This window comes from Coturnix japonica, chromosome 19, assembly GCF_054131305.1.
Source record: "Coturnix japonica strain WE chromosome 19, WE-NBRP24, whole genome shotgun sequence".
Lineage (NCBI taxonomy): Eukaryota > Metazoa > Chordata > Aves > Galliformes > Phasianidae > Coturnix > Coturnix japonica.
Genome location: NC_140681.1, coordinates 12,419,620 through 12,441,253, shown reverse-complemented (window position 1 = coordinate 12,441,253; position 21,634 = coordinate 12,419,620). Strand labels below are relative to the sequence as shown.

General features: G+C 47.1%; 2 protein-coding genes across 24 annotated transcripts in view; one reads left to right on the top strand and one right to left on the bottom strand.

Moving 5' to 3' along the window:
- Positions 1–7,582, bottom strand: part of BMP7 (bone morphogenetic protein 7) — a 41,708-nt gene extending 34,126 nt beyond the window's left edge. Inside the window, exon 1 of the mRNA XM_015881794.2 lies at positions 6,607–7,582. Within this exon, the coding sequence (XP_015737280.1) occupies positions 6,607–7,126 (520 nt within the window). The 5' untranslated portion in view covers positions 7,127–7,582. The remainder of the gene's footprint in view (positions 1–6,606) is intronic.
- Positions 7,583–21,634, top strand: part of SPO11 (SPO11 initiator of meiotic double strand breaks) — a 28,245-nt gene continuing 14,193 nt past the window's right edge. For 12 of the 23 annotated variants that reach the window (XM_085519786.1, XM_085519784.1, XM_085519783.1 and 9 more), the window contains exons 1-2: positions 7,866–8,233; positions 9,207–9,490. The gene's annotated coding sequence lies outside the window, so the exon portion shown is untranslated. The other 11 variants (XM_085519785.1, XM_085519780.1, XM_085519779.1 and 8 more) reach the window with 6 other exon arrangements.

The following is a 21,634-nucleotide window of genomic DNA, read 5'->3' as shown; positions in this document are numbered from 1 at the left end:
GGATAAATGACTTCACACATTCGCCTCCACCATCAGTGTTTGTGCAGTTGTTCAGCATCCCATATATCTCTCTTTCTCTCACACGTACATAGAAGAATTAAATGCAAAATGTCATGAAAATTGCTAAGTATCATTTAGTGCTGGCAGCCCCACGCTGTAAAGCCATTTATATAAAGCTGTGGTTGGCAGCTCGCACTCTTGCATGGGAACAAATTAACATTGGCATTCCAAACACAGGAAAGTAAGGAAATTAGAAACACAGTTTATATTTGGCCAGTGCTTTGAAATACTGTACCATGCTACTGATGTCAATTAATGAGAAGCAGAATTTTGCGGAGAGGGTCTGGTTTTGAAACACATTAACACACGTTAAACATGTTTGCACAGGAACTGGATTGGAAGCATCTCGGTTCCAAAACAATAAAGCAATTACACTAAAACTCATAGTCTCAAAGTTGCCATTAATTCAATCCACTCAGTCTGGATCACTAAAGGATTTTCACCGACTTCATCATGAAGTCGACACAAACGTGCAGCGCTGCAGTTGGAATTGGTTCTTGTTGCTACCTGCGCCTTCCTCTTAGCAAAAGTGTTTACCAACCAAATCTTAAGCCCTTCTGGTTTTACACAAACGCCAAAAAAGACCTGGATGGCAGCTTATCTCCTGGCACAACTCCACTGCCTTCAATGGAATTCCTCCAGCACGGAATTCAGCCCCGCAGTCTTTACAAGGCACTGTTTATTTGTACTGCGATTCAGATATTTTGATACCAGGAATCTTTCATCGCTGAAGTTTCTCCATGTGAAATATGTCTTACATTAAGAAATATCGGTTTCACATTTTTGTCAAACATTATTTGTTCAGATCTGTTTGTTGCAATGGATGGGAATTCAGCTGTAGTTCAACAACACAGATTCAGCTAATAATGATAAGCACCGACTAATAGGAGCTTGTTCCTGTTTTGATTATTGGCGGTAAAGGAAACCTCCCTCAAAAACAATGTCAAGATTAGGAGAGAGAACTGTTTGAAGCTGTAGCAGAAACTACTGCATGCTCATTATTTCAGCACAGGGGCATTTCTTTGGCCCGATTCTGTTCTCAGTTGTGCTAGTGTAAATCAAGCAGGAGTTTATTGGGATTACTTTGGACATACAGTTGTATAAATGGGACCGCAGGGCCAGCTCCAGTGGAATTAGGACCATTTACACCCAATGAAGCCCTAGCCAAGAATTTTCTCTTGGGTTTCCATTTCCCAAACACATGCATGTGCAAAGCTTTATCCACATGATCAGGTCTAGCGAGTAGCCCTATCCACTTCAAACATTTGTAGAATGGGAATCTTCAGCCCCAAACTAATTTTAAAAGCTCCTTCATTTCTAGAAATTCCTTCCCTTTAGAAGGGAAACAGGTATGTATCTAATAGCTTATTTTATGTATCTATGTCTGTAATCAACTCAAGTGGATATTAGAAAGGATGGCTGTACCATGGGAGAGGACATAAAACATCCCGACCTCTCAGTGCTGTTCATCAACTGGTAGTCCCTTTATCTGCCTGCTATCAGAATTTACTTGTGCTCTTGCTCAGATGACTTCATCCATCATTGCAACGTCTCGCTGGTATTCATCAAGTTAGGACGATTTAGATGTGTAAAACTAAATGTGTTATCATTTTAACCACAAATTAACAGTTTCTATATAAATATTAGCGTTTCCTCACTTGGTCCAGGGATTGAAGCCATAATGGCACTAACAGCATATTTGATTTAAACTAATTAAAAACAGAGGCACTCGCAATTTAATATATTGATTTTACCAGTGGGACTTAAATCTTTTATAATAAGTGTACACAGCTGCACCACTCACCCACCGCCACTTTTAAACCTAATCCCTGCATTCCTCCTGACAATAACATGACAGGATCCACACATCCCAGTATTAGCCTTAACCCCGGTGACACTGCCAGAATGTATTAAACTAAAACATAGCAGTGTCCTGTTTAAAAGGAGCCTGTCAACAGCCCTGACTGGGCTTTAATAGTTATAATCTCTTTTTTAATTAATGTTTCCAACCTGTTGTACAACGTTCCATCGCGCATCCCTCGCTCCAACCCTAAAAAGTGTTTCAAGCTCATTTACAGCAGAAAACCCTGCTGCTGTACAGGGGCCCTTCCAGCTGCCATGCAGGAGGGCAGCGGGGATGTGGTGCTCTAAGGATGCTTTGCCATGCTTTGCCCATGCCCAGCTGCTCTTCCAGGCACACAAGACCTGGCCATGTGCTTCAGAGCACTTCCAAGCTGCAGCGCTTTGCCTTTCAGACCACAGTCAGGGCTGGGGGCTTCCCCTGCACACAGAAACACGAGCAAAGGGGGACTATTGCCGCAGCTTTATCCCCTTACTCCTTGCAGCAGGCAAGTTGAAAAGGGATGAATTACTCCCTGGAGCTGGCTGGGTGCACAGAGGAGACCTGCCCCCTGCGTGCTGCACAGGCGGTGCACTGCTGTGGTGATGCCAGCTGCAAACCTCCTGCCGTGCTGCTCCCATGGCATCCAGTGCTGCATGCACCCACGCTGCCTGCAGGGTGTACCTGCTTGGGCAGGAGAGATACATCGGCACCAGGTGGAGGGGAGAGGAAGCTGAGAGCTCGGCCTTGTGCGTGGCCACAGCCATGTGATGGCGAGCAGGCATTCGGGGCTAACATTTAATCTGCTTTGTTTCAAGTGGGAAATATGTGAAGATCAAATAAGTTCAAATCCAGGTCAAATATCCTTGAAAATCTTTGATTTATATAAGCAGGAAAATGAGGTTTAAAAGAAGTGATTATGAAAGGGTTACTAAAAACACAGCTGTATGCGTACTCTTATATCTGAGGCTCTCCAAAGAAAAACTGTGTGACATCTATATTAACCTTTGGCTGTACACCAACGAAGGCCTGTAGTGAGCTGGAATGCAAGGCAGCCCTTCCAAATTTTAACACAAGCCAGGTTACAGCTGCAAATGCCTGCAGCCCGTGCTCACTTTATAAAGTATTCCCCGAAGGAAATTTTTTAACTGTTATAGAATCTTTTTCTAATACCCTACAGTGTTAAAGCCTGTTATTAAAGGGCAGGGAGATGGTTCCCCATGCCAAACACTTGTCAACAAAAAGGATAGCCAGATGGTATGAAATAAAAGGAAACTTGGGGGCTCTTCAGCTCTTTCACTTACATTAACAAAAGCCACTTTGATGTGCTCCTTCCAAGAATGACTAATTCCACTCCCCCCCCCCCCCTATTTTTTCGCCAGGATTAAGCAACGTTGTTCATTTTATAATCAACCACGAGACAAATTAACAAATTGCACAGCACTTGTGCCGATGCGGTAAGAAAACGTTCAGTCTGTTTACCAAGTCAGGATCACCCGCAGGAGGACAGCTCAATTATTTTTAGACGAGGGTCTACGCAAGGCAGAGGATGTTTACTCTTCAGCTGCTGTTTATAAACTTGAAATTAAACGGATGCAGAAAATGTTTTGTGTTTTTTTCAGTGCTTAAAATGGATCCGCTTGTAAACTTCGTTTGGACGTGGGTCTGAAATGGAATCCCAGCTAATGAAATTGCAGTAATAAATTGTGTAAAATTAGACAGCAATTAACTGACTGACTTCGTCAGGCCACTGTGGCTAAACTCTCTTTTAATTTACACGTCAATTCATTCTTGACACAAATCCATTCCTCATCCATCTTAGCACAGGTGTAAGTTAATACAAAATGTCGCCTGTGAATTAACTGGTTATAAATCTAAATCTAATTAATTGTCAAGATTTTACAGGAATTTTACATGCTTAGTACAGAGCTCCCTGCAACATAACCCTGAGATGGAGCACCTGTGCTTGGGTTCCTCCCTGCCAATGCCCAGTGTAAATTCCTTGGGATAAATACACACAGCATCTCCATAGAAATCAGTGTGTATTTGTGCTTGGTTTGGGTCTTTTTTTTTCTTTTTCACTATGCAACCCAGGCAGCCTTTCAGTATAAATCTTTATTTCTGACACATCTTCCTCCAAAACTGCATGACTAGAATAGATAGATGGGGAATATGAACACAGCAAACAAACACAAAGCTACCCGTATTTGTAGATGAGCATTTGGAAGCCTGGAATAACACGCTTTGTTTATTTAAATTCAGAATTACTATTTCTTCAGTCACTTTTATTTCCTCCACTACTGAGATGAAGGTTGATCATGCGGTGACACTTCCTCATTGCAATGGCTCTGCCATAGTAATAAAAGCCTACCTGTGAAACGCAATGCTTGCAGAGGAGCTCTCACAAAAGTAGGACACAGTTTACTACAGCCTGCATCCAGCAATTGAGCTCTGGTGTAAAAGGGATCACGGCAGAATATCTCCCAAAAAGCATCAGTTCTACAACAGAGCTTCTAATTTTCCCTGGATGTTATGGCGCACTGTACATATCAAAGCAGGTGTTACATTTTCCTATATACGTGAGTGGCTGGGCTAATTCATTCAAACGTCCCTAAACAAGCCTGTCTTTGTCCTGTAAAGATGAAAGACCGATGACTATAATGGGATGAAAGGTGTGCACAGGGATGAAGAAAGCTATTACGGATCTATGTCCTTTTTAAACTCGTCCTGGCATGCACTGTTGACAAGGGAACAAAACAGCGCAGATAAACCTCGGAGAGGTGCCTTGCTGGTAGGGATCCCACCTGCCTTGTTTAAAGCCTTTGGGTTTTGCCTGTACTCTTACTTCTCGCTGACCATGCTGACAGTACTTTGCATAGGGAATGCTTTCAGATTTCTGAGCCAACTACAAAACACAACAAGTCAAAATGGGTCCATCCACCATCGCCATCATATCACGTCAGGACAGAGATTACTGAGTGTGCGCAGTTCATACAGGCACAACCCACCCTATAGGAAGTTCTTACTTAGACATATCCCTGTTTACTTTGCTGTTTATGGATGGGTTCCACTCTAATCACAAACCATTTGTATTCCAGTTTGGGACCAGCAGATTAACTCCTTTTGTTTAACCCTTCCACAGGATGCAGGGAAGGCCTCTCGTGATGCCGGCAGTGCAGGCAGTGCAGGACAGAGCGCAGTGCAGCCGCAGCTCCGCGTACCAGCACAGAGCTGCACGTCCCTCATTGGTACTTACACACTTCTTATGTGCTCTGCTCCACTAAAATTCTGTGCATTCCATTCCACTGAAACTCACAGAAGTGTGAATTTCACTATGCTTGTTTCCACGTCCTTTGTCTTCTGTGCTCTGGGTGTCTGTACGTTGTTTAGGACCCAGGATCCACACAGAACAATGTTTGCGAGATCGCTCTTATCTCTAAAGCCAAATATTTGACCACCATTCATCCTTTTGGCTGCTCAAATATTTGGTTTTAAACGTATAATTGCTGACCAGCTTAAGTATCTAGCAGTGATTAGGCAAACACAATAATTGTAAATGGAAAGCATCAGCCCTCCTAAAGAGCACAGTCCCTAGGCCAAATGTAACTCAGAGAGTCCTGCTGCAGAGCTTATGGCATTCAATGAGGAGGTGCAGCTTGTGCAAATCAGAGGTCTCTCACAGCATCCCATGTAATGGAAGACGTGTGTTGGGACGGCTGTTGTGTCCAGTAATTACTATTGTTTGCCATCGAGCTTTGCAGATAGCGACACTACAAGCTCTGGGATTGGAGAGGTAGAAGTTTGTGCTGCCCCTGAGCCCAGAGACCCAGGAGGCATTAAAAGCTTTATGGATGATGGGAGTGTCTGCGATCCCCAGCAGGTTACATGCCGGCGATGCGCTGCTCTGCTCTTCTCTCCTCTCGGGTTGGGACCAATGAGTGGATCTTGTTTTGGAAATGCTACTTGCGTTGTGCCGGGTCTTTGCAGACACCCAGTCTGCACATGTGGTGGTTTCAGTGCTGTGTATGGTGAGGTCTAAAAGCGGACAGAGTGAAACACGGTCTGTAATTATATATTGAAAATAGAATACTTGCCCTGATGGCATTTTACTCAAATCCGGCCAAGTCAGTCCAAACGGGTGTGCAATCTACAGCAAGCAAATAGAAGTCAGATTGGGCCGTAGCATCCAATTAGAGAGGCCTAGCGAGCTGCATACAAAGCATGCCAACTTCTTATCATTTGCATAAAGCCATCCACATGTGCTTGGGAAGAGAGGCAAGTTGGTGGCACTCATGGAGGACAACAGAAAAAGCTGCAGGAGTGAGTGAGGATTTATTGTGGGATGTCCCCAGGCCATTGGGAACACACTGGGAGCCCCACATCCTGGTGGCCCCGTGTCCCGCAGCGCCATGAGCGTGCAGGCTTCATGTCCTCCTTGGTGACGATGGACACGGCTGAGCCCAGCAGCTCAGCTCCTACCTGCAGGGCCACTTTAGGAATGATGGCACGGAACTATTCGGTGGAGAAGCAAGTAAAGTGCTCGGCGGGTCAGCGTGCAGGTGTGCTGGGATGGCAGCAGGAGCCCTGGGCACGCACTCTGGCCTGGCCACCACACCGTCACCTTCCAAGGACCGCTCCCATCCATCCTCACCATCCATCCCGCCACCTGCCCGCAGCCCAGCCCTGCCCCGGCCCCGGGCACTCACCCAAGTTGACGAAGCTCATGACCATGTCGGCCTCGGTGAGGAAGTTGCTGTCCTGCAGGCTGGCCAGCGGCGGCCCCTGGGTGCTGAAGATGGGCTTGTAAGGGTAGGAGAAGCCCTCGCCTTCCTCGGCCGCCGCCCCCGCCGCCCCCTCCTCCACGGACATGGCATTGTAGAGGTCCAGCATGAACATGGGGGCCGAGTTGTGCTTGCCGTGGAGGTGCGGCCGCGGGCGGTGCGGCAGGCCGAGGATGGAGAGGATCTCCCGCTGCATCTCGCGGCGCTCGGGGCCGCGCAGCCGCCGGTGGATGAAGCTGGAGTGCACCTCGTTGTCCAGCGTGAAGTCGGCGAGGACGCAGCGCAGCCAGAGGGCGGGGGCGGCGGCGCCCAGCACCAGCAGCCAGGAGGCGGGCTGCCCTCGCCCCGCCGGCATCGCGGCGAGGCGGCGGCGGCGGCGGCGGCGGCTGGGGGGCGGCGCGGGGGGCGCGGGGCTGCCCCGCCGGGGGACGCGCCCCTCCGGCATGCGCGGCCCCGCGCTCACGGTGCCGGCCGCCGGCCCCCGCGGAGGAGCCGCGGCCCGTTCATGGCCCGGCGGGGGCTGCGCGGCGGCCCCGGCCCATGGGACGGCGAGAGAGGAGGACGGAGCGGAGCGAGAGCGGAGCGAGAGCGAGAGCGCTGCGTCCGGGAGCGGAGCCCGAGCGCCGCGGTCGATCCCGCACGGAGCGGCGGAGCCGTGTGCGCTGCGTGCTCCGCGGAGAGGCAGCGGGAGGGTGGCTCTGGTGGGAGGAGCAGGAGCGGAACCCAACGCGCTCCTCTCTCGCCTGCCCGCTGCAAACCGCTGGGGAGAGCAAAGCCGCGCTGCCGCCGGGAGGGGGAACGGCTGACGATCAGGTTGCTGTGCAGGACGTGTGCTGCTGGCTCGGGGCGAGGGCGGCCGGTCCCGGCGGTCGCATTAACGTGGACGTGATGAAGGAGAAGACGCCCCGAGAGGGAGGGAAGGAGGGGAGGAGGGCGGTCTGAGCGGAGGCAGAGTTTGGAGGTGCGGATACGCCGTCAGTGCGCGCAAACAGCGCGCAGCAGTGCCCGGCCGGCGCAAATCCCGCGACTCCCAAGTAGTTAAAGCGCAGAGTTGTGCACTCGTGCGCATTAATGCAACCGGGGCGATGGACTCGGCGTCTCAGAGCCGCAAACCCGGTATCGTGGCCGTGCTGCGATGCTGCCGTCCTGCTCGGGCACCTCGTGCCGCCGCGTTCCCCTGCTCTGTCCCCTGCCCGTTCTGCTGCCCCCTGCACACCTTTGCGCAACGCCCTGGGAATGAATCGCCTACTTTTCTAAGCGCTGATTTCACGGTTTCTAACTCCGTGTGTGTAACACCTACAGCAATGCAGCCTCAGCCCCGGCCAGTTTGGGTAGTGCTACTCAGTAACGATAGGCTGAGAGCACCATGAACTCTGCTGCTTCCTCGGGTCTCACTTGGAAAGCAAGAGGAAAGCAGGATGGAAGGGTTTATCTGCGATGCTGATCCCAGCCCCAGGTAACCTCGAGAACCAGACATATGCACGAAGTCGGTGCTGCCATTAAGATTCATTCCTCAGGCAAAGGAGAAAGAAGAAAGTCAGGGAGAAAGAAGGTCAGTGCAGTTTGTTAGATTGCTCCTCTGGTGTTTTTGGACAAGAAATAACTAGCAGTGCTAGCACCAGATCCTCCATCTGCTCTGGAAACAGGAAGTTCTGCCCTCCTTTTAGCTCTTTATGTTTAAATTCCTCCTGCAGACAGCAGGTAACTGGTTAAGAGCTGCATGGGAAAGACACAGAATGGTTTAGTGTGTTTGTGTGCGTCTGTGTGCACCTTTTAATAACAGGGAAACTGAGGCATGGCATTGACATGACTCACAGAGCTATTGAAATAGTGGTGGAACCAGCACTGAATCCAGCTCAGTTGTTTAGGAATGCATGGTGGTGGGGGCAGAGGCAGTGCAGGGCAGCCAGGGTCCATAGTGTGGAGCAGTGCTAAGCCCGGGGCGCTTTGGGGGGGCTCAAATGCCACCCCAGGTGGGTGCCTTCCCCTCACCCCTCACTGATGGGAGCATCAGCCCTTAGCACTTGTGCTTCAGATTAAACTCAGATTAAACAGTTAAGATTAAACTCTCCCATACTTCCTGAGGAGCAGTACCAACCTGCTCTTAACCAGGCAGGTATTTGCCTAAATTTCTCTCCTGCCTTGGGTGTGGTTTCTTGACCAACTGAAATCCAAGCTGCTGAAACCCAGCACAGCCCTCCAGCTGCAGGCTCCCTGCCCTCCCGGTGCGCACAGGTCAGGAAGCCTGTTCTGTTTTTAAACATAATCTTTCTCAAACCATTTCTTATTTGTTTTTGCTGAGTTAATTTTCTGCTGGATCAGCTCCTTGATCTGACTGAGTGCGTTAGGGATGGTGCTGGAATGAGGGAGGCCACAGGAATGCACAGCTGGGGGCAAAGAGAGGGTGGCAGGACTGGGCTGGGATGCCTGGCGTTTCCCTAAACCAGGGAGGTGACTGAGCATCCCCCGCTCTGCCTTTCAGCCACAGATAACTCAATTTCACTTTCTTTTTTTGTTCCTTGTAGGCAGAGTTGCCCTTTCATCACACAGCAGGACAAGGGGACTCACCTTCCTCAGGGTCAGGGAGGCTGAAAGTCTGTAAGGGTGGACTGGTGGAATGGGGAGCAGCTGGTCCCGCTGCCTGAATCACTTACACCTGAGTGGCTCCCAGCTCACATTTTCAAACTGAATAAATCTCAGCTCAGTGTTGTGTTTTAAAGCGGCATCACTCAGAGGGAAAAGAGAAGAAAAATTCTACTTGGAAGGTTTGGATCGTGACTCAACACCTTAGGTAACAGTGGCTGAAGCGGTATGTGTCATTGAAGAAATAGCAATAGAAGAAATGCAAACCTTGAAGCCTCTGGGTTTGACATATTTCTTTTAAAAGTGATGTTTGAATCTATTTCCTTCTTGTTTTGTTGGCTTAAGTGGTCTGGTTTTGTCTGAGATTGGATACTTCCTGATTTAATGTAGGATGTGTTCTTTAAAAAGGGGGGGGGGGGGGGAGTACTGAAATTGTATCCCCTGCTTTCATAGAAGTAGTTGGTAATCTTTTCTAGCAGTGCTTTCTATGCTCCTATTGCACCAGGTAGAGCATTAAAGAAATGCATTATAGTTGCAGTGCAGGATCTGCTTGTGTGTATTCTTAAAAACAAAACTGCTGTGAGTGTGAAAGGAGCGGGGGTCTGTTAAAGAGTCATTTCTTTAACACGAGGCTCACAGCGATTGACTTCAGCCCGCAGTGGGACACAAAGCAGCGTTTATTCTGCTGCATACAATGAAGGATGATGCAGCTCAGACTGCAGTGGTTCAGCCCTCAGATCTGAGCTTGAATTTCAAATCCCTTTCAGACAAGGAAGGTACAAAGGGGATTGTCTTTCTCATGGACAACATCCTTCTCTTCCCTCCTTTCTTCCTGCTGTGTGACCGCCATCCTGCTTCCATAGGGTCGGTTCCACCACAGACAGCGTGCTGAAATGTTGGCACCTTCATGTCATCATCATCTTCCTCCTCCTTCCTGGATCAATTAAGAAACCAGTTTTTCCTCTTCTCTGCTCCTGTCCTTCCTTCTCTTCTTGAGATGGAAAGGTAAATGCTTATGGTGAAGCAATCCCTGTTTGCTGGCACTTGCTGCATGGGCTCATTTCTATAAGAACAACCTCCCCGTGTTTCTTGAAGCTCCACACAAGCCGTGTTACCAACTGAGTAACTTTGTGATCTCTCTGAGCTTCACATGCGTGCTCTTATCTGATTTTTGTACCAACTGCTGGCACTGCTTTTGTTGGTGTGCAAGTCAGTACGCTTAGAAGTATCTTTAGGAGATAAGGAGTCTGATTTGAAAACACGAAATGTGCAAAATTCAGGTATGTGTTTGATGGATTCATGCTGCTCCCAGCACTGTGCACTCCTGTTAGGTGAAGTGCCACAGCAGAATCTGGCCATTCACATTCAGTTTCACTACGTGGAGTGTAAAAAAGTGGAGGCTCTGCTCACAAACTCATTTCATGGCTGTTTTCAGACATTAGACACAAAGCAGTTTTCCTCCTTTCTGCAGGATCACTTTCATGCTCCTTGCCTTCCCGCTTTGATGTCCTCTTTTCAGCTTTAACCACATTTCTCTTCCATTCTGTTTTGCATCTTCTCTCATTTGTCTCAAACAAAGTGCAAGTCCTAAATTACAGCAAACTTTCTTCTTCTTCTTCCAAATATTCCCACTGAACTAACATGTGTTTGGGGAATTTGGGTTGTTCCTTTGGGCTCTGCACATGCCAAACACTTATATAACTACAATAATAGCATTATTATTTGCATGAAGCTGCATAATTAGCTTGCATATTTAATTACGCCATATTGGATTATCCTTATCAAAAGTTTCTATTCACCTCCTCGGCGTTATTACTGGGAATGTATTCACCAACACACGTAATCGCATTACGGGTAAGCCGTTGTGTTTGCTCTAATCCAGGAATTTAAGCAGGTCGAGGCTGGGATGGACTGTGCTCAGTGTTGGTTCTCGCTGCTGCTGTTGGTGGGAGGGGAAGTGGAGCTGAAAGCTGTGGTTTGGGCAATGTTGCTTCTGATGATGGTTGCAGTAACTAAGCTGTGATCTTTGGGTTTGTGACATTGGGCTCTAATGCTGAATTCCTCCACTGTGTGAGGTGGGCAAAGCTCAGCCCTTCATGACACAGCATGTGGGAGCACCTCACAGAACGAGATCCCTGTGGGGTATTTCTGTTGTTATTACCCCCGAGAGCATAGAGTTGAGTTCATAACACTGGAACACTTGTGGTTTAATACTTATGACATGTCTATTTACAGCCTGAATGTAGCCCTATGGTATATCTTATGTGTTTGTATGCAGCTGTATATTGGTACAAGTGTGTGTAAACGTGGTGGTGTGCAGTAATGTCGTTATGCTTTCTGTAAGCAATGCGTTTCTATAGCAGAGATATCAGGTGAATATTTTTTATCACAAGGCCACTTGTAGATCCATACATTGCCAAAGCTGCCCAGGTAACAAGACCATGGCAGAGGAGCACACTTAACATTGCAGCACCTCTGTGCTGTGGCTCAGAAATCCTGCCCGCTGGCAATGCTTCCTTACAGTGTGCGCTCTTTGCTACACGGTGCGTCATCAGATTATCGGGGTTCTTCTTCTTAGCGTGTCTTTCTGTGTTCTGGAGTGTTTTAGGTCTCTGCTGTTTGCGTTCACTAAAGGCAGGATTTATTTTTTGGAATCATCTGTGTATGAAAAGCTCATAAACCTATTGCGTGTTTTTAAAGCGAACACCAGCAATAGCTGATGCTGACCTGTGAAATGCAGCGAGACAAATTGGGATGGTTTTACTTTTTCTCTCCAGGCAGGTGCGGGGTAATGCCTCAAAAGAACCATTATTTTGTGCCTTTATTCCAGTGTGTACATAAATGCTTGCATAACACTTGCACAGCTGCTGCACAAACTGCTCATGCCACAAGTATTAGTAATCCTAGCAGGGGAGGTTGCATGGAAAACTGGGGTGTGTATGCTAAACCATATGTACCGTGCCCCTGAATCATAAAACTGCTGCTGCTGGAGCGGAGAGATTTTTGGAGACCGGTCAGGGAGAAAGAAAGATTCTAACAGCCGCACCCCGAGCCTTCTCTTCCGTTCGAGGCTTATCGTGCTTGAGCATTTAAATAAGCGGGAGGCTGCGTTGGTCCGACATTCCCGTAGCGCAGCCCCAGCTGCTGCCCGCAGTCCGGTACCGCCGATGCCGTCGCAGCGCTGATCTCCGCCTGCGGGGCGGCTCGGGGCTCCGGCACGGGGACACCGCGCTCACAGCGCTCTGCTGCTCCAGCGTTTTGCTCTGCTGCTGTAATCCGGCACAGCCGCAGCAGCAGCAGCTCGTTGCTTCTCAGCACGAGGAACCCACCTGGGTGGCTGCAGTGAGCGCCTGGGACCGCGGCCGCTCCTTTTGTGGCGGATCCGTCATTCGGAGCGCAGCGCTATCAGCGGTCACCTCTCGGAGATTGGGGCTTCTAAGTTTTCAGTCGGACCCTTTTTGCTCGCTCAGCAGTGCTTGGCGCGCACTGAGGCTGCTTTGTCAAGTGCATCCTTTCAGCATTCATCCAAAGCCTTTCGCTGCGGTCGTCTGAGCCCCATAGGCAAATATATACTGTTGGGCTATTAAGATAATTTTTCAGTTAAGACATCGTCAAACTGCAAGCGAGACAATAGAAACAAACCCCCTTTTGTTCCGACTAAACTGTTCCTAATGACCCCCTCCACAAACAGCGGCCCCGGCCCGGCCCCAACAACGGCCCTTTCTGTCCCTGCGGCGCTGAGCTTTGCTGGGAGACCGCGGGGCAGAGCCGCTCTTGGTGCCGTCCGAAGCAACCAAAAGTAATCACTGCTGTGTGTGCGTTTCCACAATGAGCATCGTGTACAGGGCGCTGGGCCTTGCGACTGTCGGGAAAGCGGCAGAAGGAAACTCTTACGAGTTCCATGCGAACGTTTAATTAATTAGTTGTTTGAGGTCAGCTAAATGATCTGCTTTGCTATTATGAGAATCATACAAGCATAAAATCTGGAGAATTTAGGGTTTACAAAACCCTAAATTTATAAAATCCTTGCATTTGTTTTGGGGGTAAGAGCCACCTTTGGGGGTTACATGCACTTATTGTGGATGGGGAAGGCCCTGTGCACGCAGGGTTCTGTCCTTCGGTGTCCAGGGAAGATGGAGTTATGGTGCTAAATTGAACCCACTGAAGATGAAACCCACGTTCTTCTGCCTCAGTAACTGCAGGGCACCATGCAGATAACTGTCACACAGTGTGTCTGAGCACGGTTGAAGGCCATGGAAATTATGAATCGCTTCCTGATTAGTTCTGCCCCTATTTCTGTGCCTTGAATGCATGAGAACAATAGCATGGGGGACCTTCCATTTAAACAAAATCCTATTTACAGAACATCTTCATTGTATGTAATTAGAAAGTGTTGATAGGTCAGACAGCAGAAGTCCTTAAGTTGGATAGTTTGGGAATTGCGCTGATTACATTTGCAAATAGAAATGTCATTTTCTTCTGGGAGAAGCCAGAGTTTGCATTCCAGTATCTGGTTTACCAGGGGGATTTCCAGCTTAACACGTGAGCTACTGCATCGATTAGAAGAGATGGAAGGAGAGAAAATATCCACAAAGACAGGAACCACATGTTCTGAGTTAAGGTTTAGTCACGGGGACTCCCACAGCAGTCAGAGCACCTTAAGGTCCCCATAGCATTCCAGAGGGCTGCAGGTTCACCTCTCTTCTTTGGGTGTGGAAACTGTGCTGTGTTCTTCCTCCATAAGAGACTGGGGTGGGAGATTTTGGTGCATCCCGGTAAAAGAGAGTGTTTGGGTAAGGGCAGATGAAAGCACAGCGCCCTGTGACAGGACACGGGGAGGAAGGGAAACGTCAGAGGAAACTTTAGGAAATTTCCAGTCCAAACAAAAGGATCTTTGTGGAAGATGCAGTTGGCATCCAATGGAAGGAATGGGGATGTAATGAATGGAGAGCGTTTGCAAGTTGTGCAGAATTGTTCTCAGCCCTGAGGCAACAAACAAGAGCAGAGCTTTGCTGCTGACTATATTTGGTGTGTATGGAGGAGCAGTTTGGACATCGAGGGTGCTAACGAAACTCAGAACATAACTCATGTCCCCACTGCACACTGTGCTGCCGCACCACGGGCACGGAGGGCAATGCTGCTCGGGGACAGTGCTGAGGAAGAACAAGCAGGGCCTGACCTGTGACAGCCATCCTTTTCCACTGCAGCTTATTCAGGTTCTCTCGTTAGGGTAATTATGAAGATCAAGGGAACGTCATGGATTTTCTATTAACCTTGATGCAAATTTGCCTTCTCCTGAATGCAATGAATGTGGTTGTTCATGAATCTCTGAAGCCAAAGTGTGCTTACGTGGTGCCATTGTTCTTCATGCAGTCTTGAGATTCTCTCAGATTTTAGCTATGTTAGTTGTTGTTTATTACAGCACATATAAAAGCTGATTGTGAGCTTTCAGCTTATATTAGCAACAGTAGGGCACAAATCTATTGGTATAAAACAGCGATCTTTACAGATCTGCACTGGGAAGCGGGCTGTTCAGAAACAGAATATCTAGCATATAAAAATCCAAATGGTTTGGACATTTGTTTTAGATTTGTCACAGAACAGTTTAAAAAACAAAACATGAATAGAAAGAATGAGCCATCCCAGAATAGCCAACATCCAGTGGCTGGGGTATTTACTTGGGCCCTGTCCAAGCAGCGCTTTATGGGATTTGGAGCAGGCATTTGACATCGTGTTTTCAACATCATTTTTGTCAGACTCAAATCTGGGCTCTGAAGTGCACCAAAAAGGAGCTCACTTGGAGGGTGCGCTGTGTAGGTGTGTGTGAGCTGCTGGGCTCCTCAGCTGCAGGGAGACTTTTGGGGCAGCAAAGCCGAGTGGTGGTGCAGAGGGCACATGGGCACCTGCTGTGCTGCGTGCAGCCGGTGCTGTGCACATTTGGGTATTTTCCTGACTTTGGGAGTGATTGAAGTAAGGAATGTTCACGTTTCTGCCCTAGTCTTACTCAGAATAGATTTTATTTTGCCATGGAAATACAAAGTTTATTTCTGTGGGAATCAATGTAATACTTTATAAAAGTTGTATTTTTCACAAACTGGCATTTCCTGGCAGTAAAATCACTTTGCCCCGAATCCCCAACCAGTTTTCTGAGCTGAGATGTAACTCTGCACTGTACAAATGCAGTTCACCTTCAGTATTGTTGTAGGTTTATGCAGAGACGATAAGTGAAATGCTCTGGGGTGTTCAATCTGTGTGTATATTCAAAAGAAACACGCGGAGTCCAATGTGAAAAGCTCTCAGTGTCTTGAGTTTGATGAACACCGAAATTAATTGGAATTCAGGATGAAGAGAAAAAGCAAAACACCACACAGCTTACTGGGTCAAAACTTCAGCTCCTCTCCTTTGCTTTGCAAACACAGAGCTTGCAGCCCGGCCCTTTCATGCCTGTTCCCAATCCCACCCTGACGCCCAGGCTCTGCTGGCCATACGTGCTCAGCTTCTCTTTCAGGTTCAGCCACTGCTCCTGCCAGCTTCCCACCACCTGTGTTCCCTCCTTCCCATGTCTGTCTCACAGAGCAGCCCATTCCCACCATGGATACGCTTCTGGTGGCACTTAGACCTTGGGCATTCCTGGCTAAGAAGTGAGACCTGACATTGTCTCAGGGTAATCAAAGGGAATGTAGAGACCACGCATCTCAGCAGCGCGCTCCCTGTGCCTCAGTGCTCTCAATTCATTAATCAGCATGGTTAATTTGAAAGAAGTTCCCGTTTCTGCAGCTGGTTATTAGGAATACTGTTGTTGGGTTAATGGCTCTACTTGAAAATTGTTGTGGCATCACTGCAGATGAAGTCATCTCACTCCAGGATGCCTTGTAATAACGCGTTATTGCAGATCATGTATGCGGTTGTTGCCTTGTTTCCGTGGAAGAACAAAGTAGAAATATATTTTGCATCAGATATTAAATGTGGCTTGCCCAATTCCCAGGCAGTTAAATCACCGAGGAGCTTGCTGTGTTTGATACCGTGTCTGCCTCTCTGCTTTGTTCCCATGTACAGATTCAGCATCTGTAATATTTCACTTTGAACATTTGCTTCTGACCAACTGAAGTGTGGGCAGATGAAAACAAACACCACACAGAGACATCAGAACCATGTAAGCCATCTGCAGGATGTAGTGTAGCTGTGCTAATTCATTTAGTGAGAAGTAAAGTAGGCTAATTACCTACCGAGAAGCAGGATTTGTTAGCAAGTGTCTTGTGCTCCTGGAACCCAGTCTAGCTTGTTTGGAGCTAGCCCAGGTAGTCTGAACAGGTGCTGCACACACTTCCTGTAATTAAGGAAGCACTGGGGGATGCTCCACCTCAGATGAAATACATAAACAAGACTCTGGCAACTTCTGGTCAGTGGAGATCCTATCATGCCTCTTCGTCTGGCTCCCTAGGGAACTGCTTACACAATCTCGTTATTTGTCTGACCCAGTTTCCAATATGCTGGCACATTTGTCACAGGTTACAGAGGAGTTTCAAAGGTGCTTTGTCCTTAGCAATTTTGCAAGAGTTAGCACCTACCAAGAGGAGGGAGCTCTTATTAATGCTCCCAACGAGAAGAAGGCAGGATTTAGCAATTCTTCATTGTGGCTGACAGCAGCAAATGATTCTGATTTGCAGGTTGCTCTATCGCTACTTTAATGCACTGTTTTTTTCAGCTGGCAAATCCATAAAGCCTGGGGCTGGCTTAAGGACACTGGGGTATCACAGCAGGGCTATGGCAGGGGACAGTTGGTGTTGTTCTGGTGGGGATGTGTGAGAAGTGTGGCACAGATCCATAAGGAATCAAGCTTCGTTAGTTGCTGGGAATCATTTGTTAGGAAGGTATTGAGATGGTGATTTGGTATTTTTAGATACATTTACACTCTGATTTAACCCTTCTACTGTTTCATGTATCAGCCATCCATGGCACATCTCCTTGCTGTCCCACAGCAGGAATCCGCTGTTATTTGACCTGTAAAGATCATTGTAGTAGCTTTTCTCGGTGTGCATTTAATAAAGTTGTAACCACTGTGACTATAACTCACGGCTCTCGGTCGCTCCGCAGTGGTGCAACCAGCGGTTCGGCATTCCAGTGCCATCAGTTCAAAGGGAAGTATGAAAGGCTCAGATGTGTGCCAGAGCATTGTGACTTTTATTACTCCTCCCTCACTTCTCTGTTAGGGAGATACATTCTCTAGCTGCAGAAATAAGGAGTACAAAGCATCCTCGGACCTTGTAGTGCAAAATGTAAAAAGTGATGTTATCTGCAGAAAGTGGACTTTAGATTCTATCAGCGCGCATTTAGCATAAAGCATTTCCTATGGTAATGTCTCTCACTTTCCCAGACTTTTACGGGCTCCAAGTGGCACAGAGGCTGCAGACTTCTTTGTAATGTTAATGAATCATCTTAATGGACTGTTTTAGCAGAAACATTCATCACCTTTTGTACCACAATGATTTTTTTTTGTTATACTTAAATGGTTAAGTAGGCAATAAATGCCTATCAGACCAACCACTATGGTCTAGTCATCCACCTCGCCATAAATCACCGGTGGATTATTATTGTCCTGTTTAATTAACACACTTAAGAGATTCAGTCCTTGGATAGACTTTCACCTTGCACTAAGCAGGCATTAACATTTCAAGGAAGAAAAAGTGTGTTTATGTGCAAAGTGTTAATCAGTGCGACCCGGGGCTGGTAGCGGTGGGTTGGATGAAATATGTCTGTGTGTGTCTGTGCAGCCCTGGCTGTATGTCCTGTCGGTTTTCAATAGGAGCTAAACCCAGACCTTCAGAGCACTTGTTTAAGACATAGCACATGGTCGTTTCGGTATCATCTGCGTAAGGGCTTGAAGGTACTTGAATACCTTTGATTGTAAATAGCAGCTCTGAGGGATTTGACTCCAGCCGTTAGGAAGGTGATATTTTTTTGTGAACACAGAGCACGGGTTGGTTTGTTTGTTTCCTTTTTGTGGTCTGATTCAGTCTTACTGCTCTTAGAGGACTCAATCAAACCTCTTTCTTCTTCTGCAGCAGAGGGTGAGAGGGGAGCACTGATCCTGTTGCTCCTCTGTGAACTCCTTTCAGACTTCACAGCCAGGAGGAAGCAAAAAAGTGGGAGCGCCCAGGGAGGGCCGGGTTGGAGGAGTGGGTGCTCCTTGCAGGACAATCTCGGCAGTTCTTTTGCAAACGAAATTCAGGCATAGGACACAAGCTGTGTGCAGCATCGCTCTCAATCTGCTGACATTTTTCTCCGTAGTTTTCTGCTCCATGCTGTTTTCCACCTCTTGGCAAAGTAGAAAGATGGCAGTGCTTTCTTCCTTCTCCTGTAATGCAATGTAATGCATTTAATAGTAATTTCCTTGTCTTTTGTCAGAGGATAAAGTCATGTGAAAAAGGCTCTTGTTAATGCAGTGTTTCCCATCCATGAAACCTAATCCTGCTCTCTTTGATTTTGTTCGGTTCGCAGCGCGGCACAGTGCCGCCTGCAGATGGTATTGGTGCTGTAGGAACGGCAGTTGAGTGAGGTTAATCGAGTGCTGTGTTTCCATCTGATGGACACAGCGACCAGAGCATGAATGTCAGAGATCGGAGGTGTTTGAGGCTCCGATCTGTGCACATCTCTGTCCTCCTGGCTTTCCTGTGAAATTATTTTCTGGTACAGACCCCTGCAAATTATATTAGAACTAAAACTACAAGGTGGAACATGAACTTCTGAATTATGAGATTAGATCTCTGAGTATCCATTCATTTCCTGTAATGAAGTTTAAGTTCTATAAGATATAAAGATTCCATAGGTGTATTGACTAGCAGAATCAAATGCTGCATGCATGGAAAAGCACTGTTTAATGATGCCTGTTGAGGAGAGGCAAGGAAAGCGCTACAGTTTTCACTGGATGCTTTTGTTCCACATCCACAGCTGCCAACCTTCACACTCATCTGTAAGTTTTTATCCTACCTGTAACTGGAAAGGTGGGAAATGATTCACAACTGAGCATGTAGGAGAAATCACAAAACACCAAGGTTTGAACAAGGCAAGAAATTAAACTGAGCTCTTAAGAGGTGCACTTTTATTGCATGAGAACCTACAGTGACAGAAAATAAGACTGTCACACGTGCAGTACAGTGTTACAGTGTGTGTGCATTGATTGCACCATGCTTTGGGGGCTTTTGTTTTTTGAGGGTTTTTTTGCAAGTCATTTAACAGAGATGCACAAAAAAGCACAGAGTTTCAAGCATAGGCATGTACTGAGAAGAATCTCCTTCATTCCCTCTAGACACACCCTGCTAATTAAATCCATCACTGCTAGCAGTAAGCCTTAGGGATCAATCTTTTCTAGAGCACTGTTACTATCCAACATTTTAGCTCATACAGTGGGCGGCCAAGATTTCATGTCTATGCATATAGCAGGACTGCTAGCCAATATTTCCTGTTCTTCTCCTTTCCATCTCAATCTGGGTACATAATGTAGGTTTTTTTTAGCAGGTAGGTGAAATGTCAATGTTCTTTTCAGATTGCTTTCTTATACCCTAATGCAAAAAACTGTGGGAAGGTGAGATGTGAGAGCAATAAAATTAGGCATCTGTGCTCTGTGTAGCAAGCTGGCCATGAGAAACTGCAGGAAGGATGAATATTGAATGACTTCTATAGTCCGCTGGTTTTTATCAGAGCAGGTCATCGACCAATGGGCTGCTCAAACCTGTTCCACTGCTTCCCCATTGATTAAATATCTGGAGACATTTATGTGCAGATCAAATTCTCCATAATCTATTTCATCTCAATCACACCCAAGCCCTTTTTCAAGGTAGGGCAAAAACGTTCCCTCCAGTGCTGAGAAAAGATGGTATATCGCCCTAATGTACTTCTGTGTGTTTCCTTGGAGCCAAACTATGACCTCAGATTCCCAAGGGCTGACATCAGCGGGACTGCGGGGAGTGTTAGAGAGGTGAAACCTGCCTCATGTGCCCCAATGTCAAGGAATGGTTCTTTTTTTCCCATTGTCAGAGCTGACAGTTACTGGAGAAGGGAGGGAAAGAGGGGCTGTACGGCTTCCAGCCAACCTCCAATGGCCACCACTCCTTCAGACATGTAACCCCTCCAGCCAAGCACTGCCCATCACCTCCATGACTGTGTTCGGGTGCTCCATTGCTACACGGATCCATGGCGTGGCCAGTGAGAGGGAGAGCATAGCAGGTCTTCACATGGCTGAACAACTTCTGTCTCTGCTCCCTGGGGAAACAAATAAAATAGCTGGTATAAATGAATGTAGATACGCTATTACTAATCTTGCCAGTTCATATGAGAGTGTGGGAAATGAGTACAAAGATGAACTTTTCATCTCATTGAACTCATTCTGCCTCAGTGCATTTATAGGCAGCTATAAATTCCTGTGCCTCAGGAGGCAGCTGGCAAAACTTCTAGCACTGGTTTTATTTTTAAAATTATGATAAAAATATGCATTTGTGCTGCACAGAAATGCTTCTCCAATATGAAGCCAGTTTTCTGATTTTACAGCTATAAGAACTTGAAAAGTTATTGATCATTTCTCAAACATTCAGCGTATTTTTATTGCAGTGTTTTAGCGTGTTCCACATAACGGAATCATGGAGTGGGTTGGGTTGGAAGGGACATTTAAGGTCATCTATTTCCAACCCCCTGCCATGGGCTGGGACACCAGTTTGACCTCAGTGTGTTGCTTAATGTATTTATTGCAAGTGTCTCCAGTAAAACTCTGAAACAAATGTATCATTTCAAAGTAAAAGTTCTCTCCGTTTAGGAAGACTGAATACTTTGTGACAAGGGGAAGTAGGGATGGAGACTGTTGCTGTTGTCTGGTAATGGTGGAGAATTAGTCTGAGTGTGGATGGTTACTGCATAGCATGTAGGATCTTACATTGTGGAACAGGCATTCTGTAACTTGGGAAAGGGGAAGATTTTAATGGGCAATGAAAATCAAGATGAGTTTCTTTTGCGTCGTGTAAATTGCTGGTTTATTTCCCCCAGATGATGCACAATGGGTGACTGAATGCATCTGATGTGAGGACAATGTCCTCTTCTGCTCTGTGTTGTGCTGCTCCTTGCTGTGCACCAGGAAGATGAGCACAGTACTGATGTGATAGCAGGTTCTGAAATCAAGAGTTGTCCTCAGGGTGTTATGGGAGCCTCTTGAGCAGCCTTCTGGACCTGGAGTCTGTGGCTGTGAAGGTCGTTTGTTCCCTCTGTTTTTAAAATAAATACTTTAAATGCCCCCAATGCTCATCTCATCTCTTTTATTCCAGCATTTCAATTTTTACCCTGTTGCATCCAAATCGCAGCCCATGAGCTGTCCAGTTCTCTTCCT